Source organism: Acomys minous (assembly GCF_964271855.1).
Source record: "Acomys minous genome assembly, chromosome: 10".
In the NCBI taxonomy this organism is placed as follows: domain Eukaryota; kingdom Metazoa; phylum Chordata; class Mammalia; order Rodentia; family Muridae; genus Acomys; species Acomys minous.
In genome coordinates, this window is record NC_140491.1 from 32,457,630 (window position 1) to 32,470,832 (window position 13,203).

Here is a 13,203-nt window from a genome sequence, read left to right on the forward strand (position 1 = left end):
ACTTTATTCAGCCAACCTCTGCCTAGGGCCTTCTGTCCTCTCTGAGGGTGACACAGTTACCAAAGCTGAGGGTCTAGCCTGTGCTCCATTAGCTCCACCAGTGACCCTGCAGTTGGCTTACCTGTATTTGGTGCTCTGTGTCCTCTGGTAGCCGAGAGAGCAATGCAGGAACATGGACTGTCGGGTTATACCGCCCCTCTCTCTCTTCTGATATGAGGGAAGAGTGAGGCACAATGGCAGATCCTGGGGCCACCAGTAAAGCTGAGGTTATGCGGACTGGAACCATACAGCCTACAAAACCAAGATCCCTTCCTCTCCTCACAGTGAGAGCCTTTCTCTCACCATCTCTTCTACTCCTCCCTCTCCCCTCTTCTCTCCCTTTTTCTCTCTGCCTCCCCTTAAGTTGATTCCCTCAGCCCTAGCTGGATGGGGTGTGTGGTCGTGCACCTCAAAACCAGGATCCGCAGGTGTCTGATGGAGACCTGGGCTTGTTTCTGTCCCCACAGCTTCCTGTACATGTGTTGAGTCATCTGCAAGGATGTTTGAGCAGCTGTCTCGGGTCAGACTCTGAGCCATGTCTGAGGGACCTCCAGGAGAGCAAGAAGGGAGCCCCCCCCCCCATCCCTATCCTCCTCCCCATCCCCCCTGTCTCCAAGGACCTCGGATTAACAGATGGGGTGACTTTAATTTGATGTCCATATTGGTGCGGGCCTCTGGAGAAGCCTGGTTCAGACACTCGACTGAGTTATGGAGGAAGTTGCCGACCTCTGAAAAATTGCATGGGGATTCGGTGAAGGGTTTGGATTATCTGGGTAGAAATATCAGCTTCTGTACAAAGGCCCTGCCACAGTGAAAACATGGCAGACGTGAAGGAGACTGAAGACGTGGGTGAAAAGGCCTGAGGTGTGGCAAGAAAGTGCAGAAGCCTGTGGGTCTGGTCCCCAGACTGTCCTGTGATGCTGGGCACCCTGTCATGTCAGTCTCCTCTCCTTTTTACCTGGCTCTGATGGCAACATCATGTCTGTCACTAGGAGGCCTCTCGGCTGACCACTGTCCTCTCTCCACAGATGGCCAGCATCATGCTCAGCTCTTGGCCTTGAGACCACGGTGTGTCATGAGGAGCTCCAGGGAGGAGGAAGAGGAGGAGGAGAAGAAGGCAACATCTGAGGAGCTGTCCACTATGGGGCGGGGCCCTGAGGAGCCTCCAGGAGGCTATAGCCATGAGGACCAGATCCAGAGTGTATCCATGGGCTTGTCCACTGGCCAAGAGAGAATGGGGCCTGAGGAGGCTGAGGCAACAGTCAGGGGTGGTGAGTATTGCAGCCGAATCCCACTGTGTTCTCGTGTCCACCTGTCCATCCACTCATCCCTCTAATCCTCCATGCTGACAGGGTTGGCATGGGTACCCTGGCACTGCTCACTGGGCCCACTGAATTAGCCACACTGTGGGCTCAGTATAGAGGCCCCTTCTCTGACATTTGGGACAAGCCCCTCGCCCCCATCCCCAACAGATGATCAGCCTTGAAATAAGCTAGGCTTCTAGGCTGGGTGCAGTGCAGCTAGGCTCAGTGAGTCCTCAGCTGACCAGGGGTATCTCTGGGAGCCTAGGGATAGCAAAGTTTCCTGGAGGCATCTGGAGAATGTTCTAGAAATATCCCCTGGATAATGGATGAGGCAGCCCCTACCTTACCTTGTCCTCATTGACCCTCTATTACTCAGGGTGGAGTGCCCTCCCACAAGGCAAACCAAGGCCCCGGCACTGTAGTGATCAGGGGCCACACCAGGCCTGGAGTCTCTTCCTGAGATCTGGGTGGCAACACGGTATGTGGCCACCCAGGTGAGTGTGTGATGTGGAAGTTAGATGGGCTGTACCCCAGGAGGCCTGGGTCTCACTCATGGTTGTCCGCAGACTACTGCTAGACTTAGGCCTCAGTTTCCTCCCCACTTGGAAAACCTGAGAGGCAACTTTAGCCACCCCCAGGACTCCATCACTGTCACCCTTGGGTCCTGGTGAGAAGAGGAGGAGGGGCCTTCGCCCTTTTAAAGCTTCCTTACATTGTATGTGTGACTCTTGTCACTCGCTCAGCTGTCCTATCTCTGGCTTCCACGCATAGCCAAGTGCTACATGCTCAGTCACTCCTGATTGACACAGAATCAATGACATACTAGGAGAAGGGTGTCCTCACCTTCTAGGCACCTGACTGGCTCAGGCCCTGCTGTGAGGAGGCGGCTGGGCACCTGCAGATTTTAGACCTTTCCTTTGGTCCTTCTGCTCCTGGGCGAAGAGGAGGAGGAGGAGCCTGGTGGTCTAGTACTGACTCACAAACAGGAAATGGTCCTCCCAGGAAGGGACAGCTGGGTGGGATCAAGGGCTAGGGAACCCAAAACTCACTATGGCTGCCCTTCCAGAGAGATCTGGCCAGGAAACCAGAAGGGAACACACAGATAAGAAGGGAAATCCTGACACTCAGCCCCGGAATCGGCCACCCAGGGAAGAGACTGCCAGTCTCCGAGCTGGGAGAGGGCTTGGGATGCATTTGGGGACCATGTGGCAAGATCTTCTCCTCAGTGGTTCTCAGAGATTAAATGGGAATTGTCAGTCTCAGAGGCAAGTCATTTGCCTGGGGAGACATCTCATCTGCCCTTTTCTGTCTAAACAGCACTGCCAAGCACAAAAGACCCCACGCTCCATTGTTTTATCTTAGGAATTGGAATTGCTGGGTTATAACGTAACCCCTACATGGGCTGGAGAGATGGCTCAGAGGTTAAGAGCACTATCTGCTCTTCCAGAGGTCCTGAGTTCAATTCCCAGCAACCACATGATGGCTCACAACCATCTATAATGTGATCTGATGCCCTCTTCTGGCTTGCAGATGTACATGCAGGCAGAGCACTGTACACATAATATAAAAATCTTTAAAAAAAAATAAAGTAACCCCTACACACATGCGAACGTGCGTGCGAGCACACACACACACATACACAGACACAGACACAGACACACACACACACACACACACATACACACACACACAGACACACACACACACATACACACACACACACACACACACACACACACACACACACACACACACACCATGGCACCAGAATGACTATAGCCAAGCCCATCTAGCCTATAGACTTCTACCTTAGGAGGCTCAAATGGCCGCCAGCAGGAAGCTCAACCAGCTCAGAGGGTGAGACATCCTCAGCTCCGAGTCTTGGAGGGCAGGGGTGGGGGTGAGGAACACAGCAGAGGTCGAGAGAAACAGAGCAAGATGACTCTGGTCTCCTCCAGTGAATGTGAATGCTTCCAATGTGGCTTTTCTCCATGTTCGCTGCATTGCGCTCTGCGTGTATATATAGACACGCTCATTTTTCTGAATTGTTTGAGAGCAGATTTTAGACATTCCACCCTTGCATCTGGAAAGACATCTGGTAAAGGGGACAGATTTAGAGGACTGAACTTGGAGGGTGGGCAGGGCACTGTCCTGAAGCTGAAAGGGAAAGTCAGCGTGGAGCTGTGTACACTGACTGACTGCACCTTGACCCATTCTGAGGCCAGAGTTAGGCTACTGGGTGTGGGGGGTTTCTTAGGCCACTGTTAGGCCAACCGCCTATCCCATCTGGCTTGTTTGTTTGTTTTTGAGACAAGGTTTCTCTATGTTATCTTGGCTGTCCTGGACTCACTTTGTAGACCAGGCTGGCATCAAACTTATAGTGATCCACCTGCCTCTGCCTCCCAAGTGCTGGGATTAAAGGCACACACCACCACGCCCTGCTGCATCTGGAGGTTTTTGTGAGGCAACCCATAAGTTGGCTTATGAGAAAGGAGTCCAGTGGCTTCCAACCCCTCTACCTGAGGGACCAGGTTGTTTGTCCCTCTGATCACAATCACCTGGTGTGTTGCAGATGTGGCTCCTCCCCGCAGCATGGCTGGGCAGGCTGCTGAAACCCCTTCTGGCCAAATGGTAGTGTATCCCACAGGTGAGTGTCAGAGGCAAGCCTGCTGTCTGTGTCACTGGCTGTTACTGTAACAGCACAGAGGTAGGCTTGTCCAGTGGGCCTCCTGCTTACCAGGGGTGGCTGGACCCTTGCTTGGGATCTGGGGCAGCAAGGCACAGTGGGAGCACGCCAGGAAACAGCGCATGCTCCGTGGCTGGGGATTGAAAGAGAAAAAGGAGACAGGTCCTGCCATCTCCCTCCATTCTCTGCTGACCCAAAAGCCCCACCTTTTTGTTCTATTTTCATATTTCTGAAACAGGGTCTTGTTCTGTAAACCAGGCTGGCCTCAAACTCAAGGCAATCCTCCTGCTGTAGCCTCCTGTATGCTGGGATTAAAGGGGGGGCGCCACCACTGCCCAGCAAGCCCTACCTCTTGAAGGTCCTACCACCTCCCAACCTCACAAGCTAAGGACCAAGGTGTCAACACATGGGCCTTGGGGAGTGGTCACTCCAAGTCACATGATGAGCCAGTGTAGAGGGTCTAGAGTGTCCACTAGCATCCACCAAGGGCTTTCCCCTTGGGCTTAAGGCGTCCCGCATTGTCGTTATCTAGAACAAGTCAAATGCAGACCCCTGCTTCCGAGTGCTGAGGAAATGCACTAAGTGTCTCCACACACAAAAAGACTGGAAGGCCAGGGTCAGTCTGTGCTTGCCTCTGTATCCTTACCCTAGCATCTATTGAGGACAGTTGGGGATCACTGCATACAGTATTGCAGTAGGAAGTTCCCTTGGTCCTTGGAGCCTCACTGTTGTCCCCAGCTGTGGGGAGCCTGAGCTCCCAGCTCTGTGGTTGAACTTAACTTTCACTTTTGCTGTTACACCTATGGTCCTTGGTCTCTCCTTTGGGATGGTCAGTGCTGGCCACTGCCACTGGGGGTGCAGGAACCATTGTGGGATTGCAAATGCAGCGCCTGCCTTTTAGGGAAGAAGGGCTTCACAAGGGACCATAGCTCAGGATCCTTGCAAAATATGAGAGTCTAGAAGCATCCATACTGCTCAGCCTCTGGACCTTCCCAACCTTGAGTGAGAATGTTGACATCAGAATCCCCTGGGCTAGAAGATGCAGGCGTGTGCTCCGGGATTGTCCCATGGATGGGGGACGCCAGCATCTCTCTCTCTTTCCTTCCTTCCTTCTCTCCTCCACCCCTCGGTATTCACCCTTGATACGGAGAGAACAGCCCCTGAGATGGCTACTGCCAGCAATTGGCAGTTTCACTTTGACCTTGAGGGCCAGTGGGCCAATTCTCTTAGCATTTCCAAGCACTGGGACTGACAAATTGGATGCCCAGGAGCCTGGATTCTGGGACAAGAGGCATTAGAGAAGATGGGTGCAGTGGGAGGGAGGCCTATCCCAGGTTAGGGGCCAGGCAAGGCCAGCCAGCAAGGACCTCATATGGTAAAGAGCTGAGATGCACTGAAGTCTTGAAGCAGCAGAGAAGACCACACAGGACCAACAGATTTTATTTTGGGCAGGGGGTTGGAGACACTGACTCCATGGACAACTTGTATTTAATGGTCTATATGCCCACACTGGGCAGCTCTCAAGAGCCCTGCAGCCCCAAATGGCTGGTGGCCCCTACATGCAATGTGCAGACAAATGGTGTATCCACCATAAAGAAAAAGACCCACTGGACCGTGCTACTCTGCAGTGCTGGGGGCCAGGCCAGGTCATAATGTACAAGGTTCAGGCTGTGTGGAGATCAAAACACTGAGGGAAGAGCCCAGTCAAGCTAGCTGCAGCTCAGCTGCCCCTCCCCCAGCCAATGCATCTTAAGGGTAGGCAGGGGTAAGGGTTGGGGGAACTGGTGGTAGATCAAGTGTGAGGGTAGGGTCCCTCTGAGTCAGTATGGAGGCTTCAGAGTACCTGGCATGCCTGTGGTGGTTGTTTGGGTTGAACTCACATCTGAATCTGGGGTTGTGGGAGTGGGAGGCGGAAGATTACAGTTACTGAGGGGCCCTTGCTGAATGGGTGCTCTTTGCTGGTCCATGGGGATGGGAATGGAACATGAATCTCCTTCCTGTGCAGGGCGGGCACAGTTAGGGAAACTGAAGCTGGAGAGGTAAACAGTAGCCAGGGTCCTGTCCCCTATTGGATGACACAAACAGCTGAGGAAATAGCTATTCGTACCTTTATAGGCATGGTGAAGTTCATTGGATTATAAACCTCTGTTGAGGGGTGGAAGATGGTGGGGGGCATTTCCCCCCCAACCCCCTGTTGGGGCCAGACAAGCTGCCTGACACACCTCCTGCTCCACCAGACCTGACCCTGCAACTATTGGCGGTGAGGCGGAAGAGCGGGCTCCGGAGCCCCAGCCTGCAGCAGGCCCTGCGGAACCGACTCCGCCTGCTGGAGAATGACAGCCGGGAAGTGGCCCGTGTACTTGGAGTGAGTCAACCCTCAGGGGCCTGGGGAGCAAGTGAGGACACTTCACAGCAAGGACAGAGGAGGAAGGCACTAGAACTGGAAGAGAGGACAGTGAGGGGCAGGGCTTAGTGCTTGTCTGTGCCACCTTTCGAGGTCCTTGAGCTTAGAGTCTGGGCTTGTGTGTCATCATCACAGACTTGGGGCAGAGTGTCCGTGCTTTGGTGTTGGCCTGACCTGTGTGAAACCAGCTTCTTGTCTTCTTTTTCTTCTTCTTTTTCTTCTTCTTCTTCTTCTTCTTCTTCTTCTTCTTCTATTTCTTCTTCTTCTTCTTCCTCCTCCTCCTCCTTGTTTCTTTCTTTCTTTTGTTTTTGTTTTTGTTTTTTTTGTTTTTTTTTAAGATAGGGTTTCTCTGTGAAGCCTTGACTGTCCTGGACTCTCTTTGTAGACCAAGCTGTCCTTGAACTCACAGAAATCCACCTGCCACTGCCTCCTAAATTCTGAGATTAAAGGCGTGAGCCACCACACCCAGATTGAAACCAGCTTCTCTTTGGTTACATTGCAAATGCTTAGAATATTGTCTCCAGTGAGCCGCTATATCAGATAACCGACACCAAGGCCCTAGTTCGGTCCCTGGCCCTCAAGCAGCGGCTCAACAAATGGTGCCTCTGGGCTGCTGGTTCTAGGGTTTGGATCCTACCTGATCACTTACAGGAAGTTGGCTCTAAATAAGTAGCTTTGGGTTTCTGTTTGTTTGTTTGTTTCCTGTCAGGCAGATAAAAATAATAAGTTTTTGAAACTAAGGGAACGAGCCCTGTGCTTGTCACCCCAATCAGGGCCGTTCTGCAAGTTCCCTCCAGGGCCACACACCTGTTCTCTAATGGCTGGATACACTGGATGAATATTGTCGTCACTCATTGTCTCTTCCTGTTAAGGAACTGTCAGCCAGGCTGCTGTCCATCCACAGTGACCAGGACCGGATCGTGGTGACATTCAAGACTTTTGAAGAAATCTGGAAGTTTTCCACCTACCATGCTCTTGGTAAGACAGCCTTTCCACAGTGGATTGTGGCTGTCCCCCACCCCTTTCTTGGAGGAACCTGGCATTACACCATCCTAGATGCTCCAGAAAAAAACAGAAACAAAAACATGTGGGCCAGGCTCCGGGAGGTCAGGACTTTGCTGCAGGATATGGCACTGAGATTTGTGGTCCCTCTCTACCATTTCTCAGACAAAGGCTGGACTCTTGTATCAGTGCATGCCCTGATATGCCTGCTGTCTCGATCTTGGCCTGCTTCCAGGCCCGCCTAACCTGCAGCCTCTGAGCTACATGCAGTCCAGGAATGTGGGCCAACACAGACCCATACATTTACTTACAACATGAGATTTTAACGGGCTGTGATAGCTTACCCTTTAATTCCAGCACTCAGGAGGAAGACGCAGGTGGATCTCTGAATTCAAGGCTAGCCTGGACTACAGAGCAAATTCCAGGATGGCCAGGGCCACCCAAAGAGACCCTGTTTTGAAAATATAAGAAAAAAAACTATGAGATCTTAAGAAATCAGTTACACAGTTGTTTTCCAGTGTTGTTTGTTAGACCTTGTAGATGACAGTGATGTGGTCACACCTGCGGCCATGCTGTCTTTGTAGAGGCTTCTGTGAGTCACCATTTCTTAGCACTCCAGGCAGGCAGGGGAGGAGCTACCAGAAGTCGGTTCATTGTTCAGTGTCATATGAGTCAGCTTGTCCTTTGTCCACCCTCTAGGCACCAGTAGGGGACTGTGTCATCCAGAAGATGGTAGTAGCCTTTTTAGTTTCTGTTCTCAGTGTCCACCCACGTTTGTTGTAAATGAAGGGTTCTCTCGCCATTCTCCCTAAGTTTATAAAGGGAGTAAGGCTATGCCTCTCAGCTAAGGCAGTACTTGATAAAGGGATGGTCCCTATGCAGGTGGTGACATCCAATGTCCCACAGGCCTATGAAGAACTGATGGAAATGGTCATAGAGGGCACTCGCCATGACACTGGGCATGGATATCACAGTGTGCCTTCAGGGCTCCGCACCCTTGACATCTCTGAATCCCAAGGCACAACAAGGCCAGATGATGTAGTGGGTGGGCAGGTGTCACCCTAACAGCCAGGACAATGAGATGGGGACCCACGGGGTATGGATGGAGGTGCTAGGAGATTCCCAGGGTCCTCTCCAGGTCTGATATTTGAGGTCTTGGGATCCCCTGATTCTCCTATCAGTGACAAGCTTGGACTTGCAGGCTTCACACACCACTGCCTGGAGAACCTGCTGGTGGACCAGAGCTTCTGGCTGCTCTCACCCAGTGAGGAGGAGGAGACGGCCATTCTCGTGTATGTCAACAAGGATGCCTTGAAGGGTCTACACAAGAGCCTCCTCGCCCAGGAAGGTAGGCAGCAATGGTGACCTTGGTTAGATCATACAGTGCTGGGGGAGTCTGTTGGGTGAGGGGCATGATGTAGCTAGCATAAGACCTACACACTGTCACTGGTTTAAAAAATATCCCAATAAGGGACTGTCCCACTTATAAGCCCCAAAACGTGAGGTGTGAGGAGAATAGTAAGAAAGGCTTCATTTACAGCTTCTTACCCCTGATTTGAGCTTGTTGGCCTCATAGAGGGAGGACCTTGAGTCCCCAGGAAGGAACCTCAATGCTGCTTTACCTCCCTGGCCATGGGTGGACACCCAGATGAGGCCGAGCTCCTTGGTAGCCATCGAAGCACAAAGGGACATGGGAATCCCATGTCTATCCCTGAATAGTGCTTGTGAGAAACTGAGGCCCAGAATGGGTCTGAGTCTGATTCACAGCATTTAGGTGTGGCTGGAACCTCCTTTGGGCCTCCAGAGATGGGTATGCTGGGAAGAACAGGGTGGGGCGGGTTCTTGCCGAGGTCCTATTCTCCTCACTGTGGGTCTTGGGGCTGGGGCTGGCAGCTTTCCTGTTTGACAGAGCCATGACTGTCCTGCTGGACCCTCTGATGACTGTCTCTGTCCTTTTAAAGGGCCCTTCTTTGTCCTGTGTCCCGACCACCATGTGAGAATGACGATGGGACCCCAGGGTGCAGGGAAGGGCCGCCAGACTCTCAGGCGGGCTTCGGGGATCCCTCTGGGAATGGCAATCCTGGAACCAGACTCCCCATGCCCTACACCCAGCACGTCCTCCAAGGTGGAAGCCGCAGAATCTGAGCCAGAACTCTTGACTCCATTTCATCAGTAGGTACCAAGCTGGAATTCCATCCTGAGGCCCTGGCTGGTGTGGGGCCTCATAGATCCTACTCCATCTGGAGGTTCTGGGTATACAGAGAGACATGAGACAGGCAGATGGCAGACCACTCCACGCCCTCCTACTGCTCCCTGTACCTGGTGTGGCTGGAAGTACAGTCACATGGCTGCCTGTTTGGAGGAGCAATGGCATCTCCTAGGCAATACTACCTAGAAGGAGAGGGGAGAGTTGAACGTAGCACGTTGCTACTTGTCATGATCACCTTGGAGAGCATTTCAGAGTCACATTTGAGGCACAGACAGAAATCTGTACAAATAAAGACTAAAGGAAGGTAGAGCCGGAGGTCCTGAGAAGAGGGAACTTGGAAAAGCCCTGTTCACTGCAGTGCACGGCCTGTTCACTGCAATGCACAGAGTGCAAGCTCGCTAGGAGCCTCCTGGCCAGCAAAGCGAAAGGAAAAACTCTACCTCCTGATTTACCAGGCCCTTGAAGGAACAGCCATGGCTGGAGGTCTCTCCTGAGGAGAGGGAGGAGTTTCTGCCCAGAAAACACCCTATGCACTGGTAGCCCCATCAGGAACAGAATGCGCCCTTGGGTGTCAAGTTCTCAACAGAGAAGGGGCTGCAGTGGCCAGTCAAGATTTCTGGAGAAGCTGAGGCCCAAGGCAGGCCACACAGCAGATGAGAATCTAGGAGACCCAGAGCTGAAATTCAGGCCCTTGCCTGGGCTACAGGCCTTTACATTCTTCTGGCCCAGGCTGCTCCAGGAAGAGTGGCAGGGCAAAGGCTTGGGAAGGTGGGGTATGATCTGTAGGGGCCCATGGTAACTGGGGTGGCAGCATCCCTTAGGGTGATATACCCAGTTAGGGGCAGCACCACACACACCAGCTTCAGGGCCACACAGTTGGGCAAGTATGCTGAAACAGGGGTGGGACTTATGTGTGTTCCCAAGGGCTGTTGCTTCTGAGCAGTCTATAGGACACACCTGTTCCCCATTCGAGACCCCACAGCATGGACCTCTTCACCCCACTCCAGGTGGACTCTCAGGGTCCCTTGGGATCCCATTGATGAATCCATGAGTGGACCTGGGACGCCTGATGCTCAGCCGATGGGTAAGTGTCAGACTTTGCTCTCTGGGGAAGAGGCAGCCAAAAAAGATGTCAGGGACTAGTATTCTGGATGTACTAAGTGTTCCCTAAGCCAGAAAAGGAGGCTGGAAACCCTGCTATGTACTCAGGATTATCTGATGGTCAGAGTGGTTCAGGGCCTAATAAATAGCCCAGCACCTACAGAAATGGGCTGGGACTCTTCTCACACACCACAGAACCAAGAATGTGGCATCACGGGATACTTCACTAAAACTGGTTCATTGGGGGCCCCTAGGCTTGCTGGACTCTGGAAGAATCTGTGGGGCAAGATGGAGACTGAATATGCAGCTGGGCCTTCCCTGTGAGGAGCTTTAGGCTGCCGTTCAGCTTGGAGGAGGGGGAGGCAGATTACTCTGCCCCTTGTGAAGCCAGCCAGTGTTTGGCTGGTCCCTGCGTCGGCTAAGTGCACGCACAGCCCTGTGGGTAATGGAAGAGACTAAGGTCTAGGCTGTTTGAGGCTGAGATCTGCGCCTGGAGGCTGGTGGCCAAGAACATGTGTTCATCAGTATCTCAGCCTCAGTGGCCCTTATGGTATGAGGATCAAAGTGCCCCCTCTGAGGACCACAGACAGTCTCGGAAGTCAGGGACAGCAGCATGTGTCTGAGGGCTACCCTGGCTGCCCACAGGACCTCGGCTCTCTGACCACATGGCCTTCCTCCTACAGGGCTTGGCCTGGCCTCGGCAGTAGCTGACTTCCAGGGCTCAGGACCTGAAGAGATGTCCTTCTGCGTTGGTGATGTCATCGAGATCGTCGGCGCCCAGGTGCCAGGCCTGCCCTGGTGTGTGGGCCGGCACGTGGCCTCTGGCCAGGTGGGCTTTGTGAGGACTGGCCTCGTCAGCATGCAGGGCTCGGCATCTGAGTGAGTGGCAGAGGCCCCTTCCTGAACCCCACACTGCTCCTACAGGGACCCTGCCACCCTCCATCAGCCTCTTAGGAACCACCTGGGCACTGTCCTGGGCAGCTCCTCTCTTCCCTCCTCCACAGGGCTTGATTTAGCCCTTCCAGGGTGCCACCAGAGGGCACTGTGTGGCTGGCCGGTGTGCCCTTCCAGAATTTCAGTTCTACAGGCTTTAGTGGTGGCACACACCTTTAATCCCAGCACTCGGGAGGCAGAGGCAGGCAAATCGCTGTGAGTTCGAGGCCAGCCTGGTCTGCAAAGTGAGTCCAGGACAGCCAAGGCTACACAGAGAAACACTGTCTCAAAAAACAAAAGAGAGAGAGAGAGAGAGAGAGAGAGAGAGAGAGAGAGAGAGAGAGAGAGAGAGAAGTGCTACATGCTGTGTATAAATAACTTCCATGACAATAACCTGAGGCCAAAGTATAGCCGCTGAGCTGTTGTGCCCCTTGGAAGTGCCCTTCCAGTTGCACCTTGCTCCTACTGGCCAGCTCCTCTCTGGCTTCTGTCTGAATCTTTCAAGTTCCTGATGGCTCCTCACTCGTGTCTGTTTCCTCCTGTGAGACACTTAGCTAGCGACATACTATTACATCCAGTCAGCTCCAGCTGCCTCAGCTTAGCTAGTAACAGCCACAGAGACCCAATTTCCAAAACCAGCTGCCTTCCAGGTTCCAGGGGGAAAGACATGTTGAAGGTTCTCCACGTCTCCCCTTCAACGTTAAGGCCTGTGAAGCTTCTGGACCCGTCTTCATGGCCTCAGATCCCACTTGCCATCAGTTCCCCTGAGGCCAGCTGCAAGACAGCTCACCCTTTCTTGGCTCTGAATAGATGTGGGTGAATCTTCACAGTCACCTGGTTCTCAGGGGCCCTGCCAGCCTATAATCCCATGCATAATCATTAACCCCCAGCCCTGTTCTGTCCCTGGGAGAGCACTGTCTGTACCTACTCCAGATGAGGGGCCCTCCCGGTGAGTGCTCTAGTCATTTCAGCGCTAACTTCCTACAACCTTGAACAATGATGGGTGGGGAGTGTTTAGGGAGTGGCCAGTGACTCTAGCTGAGCCTGTCCTTGGTCAGCTCCTGGTTTCCCTGGACTTGGCCTGGTTAAGACCTCAGCCAAGGAGCCTGGAGACATGGGTGTATGCAGAGAACCCTGTCCTCTACCCCTGTCCCCTCTGTAGCCATGCTCCCTCAAACTGGGCATGTTGCAGTGGCCTTGCTCAGGACTGGATGCCATAGGCAACTCTCAGATGCAGTCTCTAAAGCTGCCACCATTGGTATGAGTCCTCTCCTTCTGTCTCCTGATCTAAAGCATCCCATCTGTCAGAGTGGGCCGACACTGCCTGGACCTGTGTGCTGATCATAGCATCTCCTGGTACCCCATCAAAACATCACCATGCACATGGGATGGGGGCACAGTCTGTCTACACTCCTTGTGGGAGGCCTCCACAGGCTCTCCACCCAGCTCCAGTGACAGAATTCTGGGCTTGTCATGTCACATGGTAACCTTATTCGATCAGCTGTTGGTGGGTTTTTTTTTTTTT

The 13,203-nt window shown here is 53.0% G+C and overlaps 1 protein-coding gene across 5 annotated transcripts in view; it reads left to right on the forward strand.

Annotated features, from left to right (window-relative positions):
• The window catches only part of SH3TC1 (SH3 domain and tetratricopeptide repeats 1), a 47,179-nt gene that overhangs the window by 15,482 nt on the left and 18,494 nt on the right, over positions 1-13,203 (forward strand). For 2 of the 5 annotated variants that reach the window (XM_084797452.1, XM_084797451.1), the window contains exons 2-9: positions 1,068-1,310; positions 3,916-3,990; positions 6,267-6,394; positions 7,306-7,411; positions 8,637-8,783; positions 9,397-9,607; positions 10,652-10,728; positions 11,429-11,624. In XM_084797452.1, the coding sequence (XP_084653578.1) occupies positions 1,115-1,310; positions 3,916-3,990; positions 6,267-6,394; positions 7,306-7,411; positions 8,637-8,783; positions 9,397-9,607; positions 10,652-10,728; positions 11,429-11,624 (1,136 nt within the window). In that variant the 5' untranslated portion in view covers positions 1,068-1,114. The other 3 variants (XM_084797448.1, XM_084797450.1, XM_084797449.1) reach the window with 3 other exon arrangements.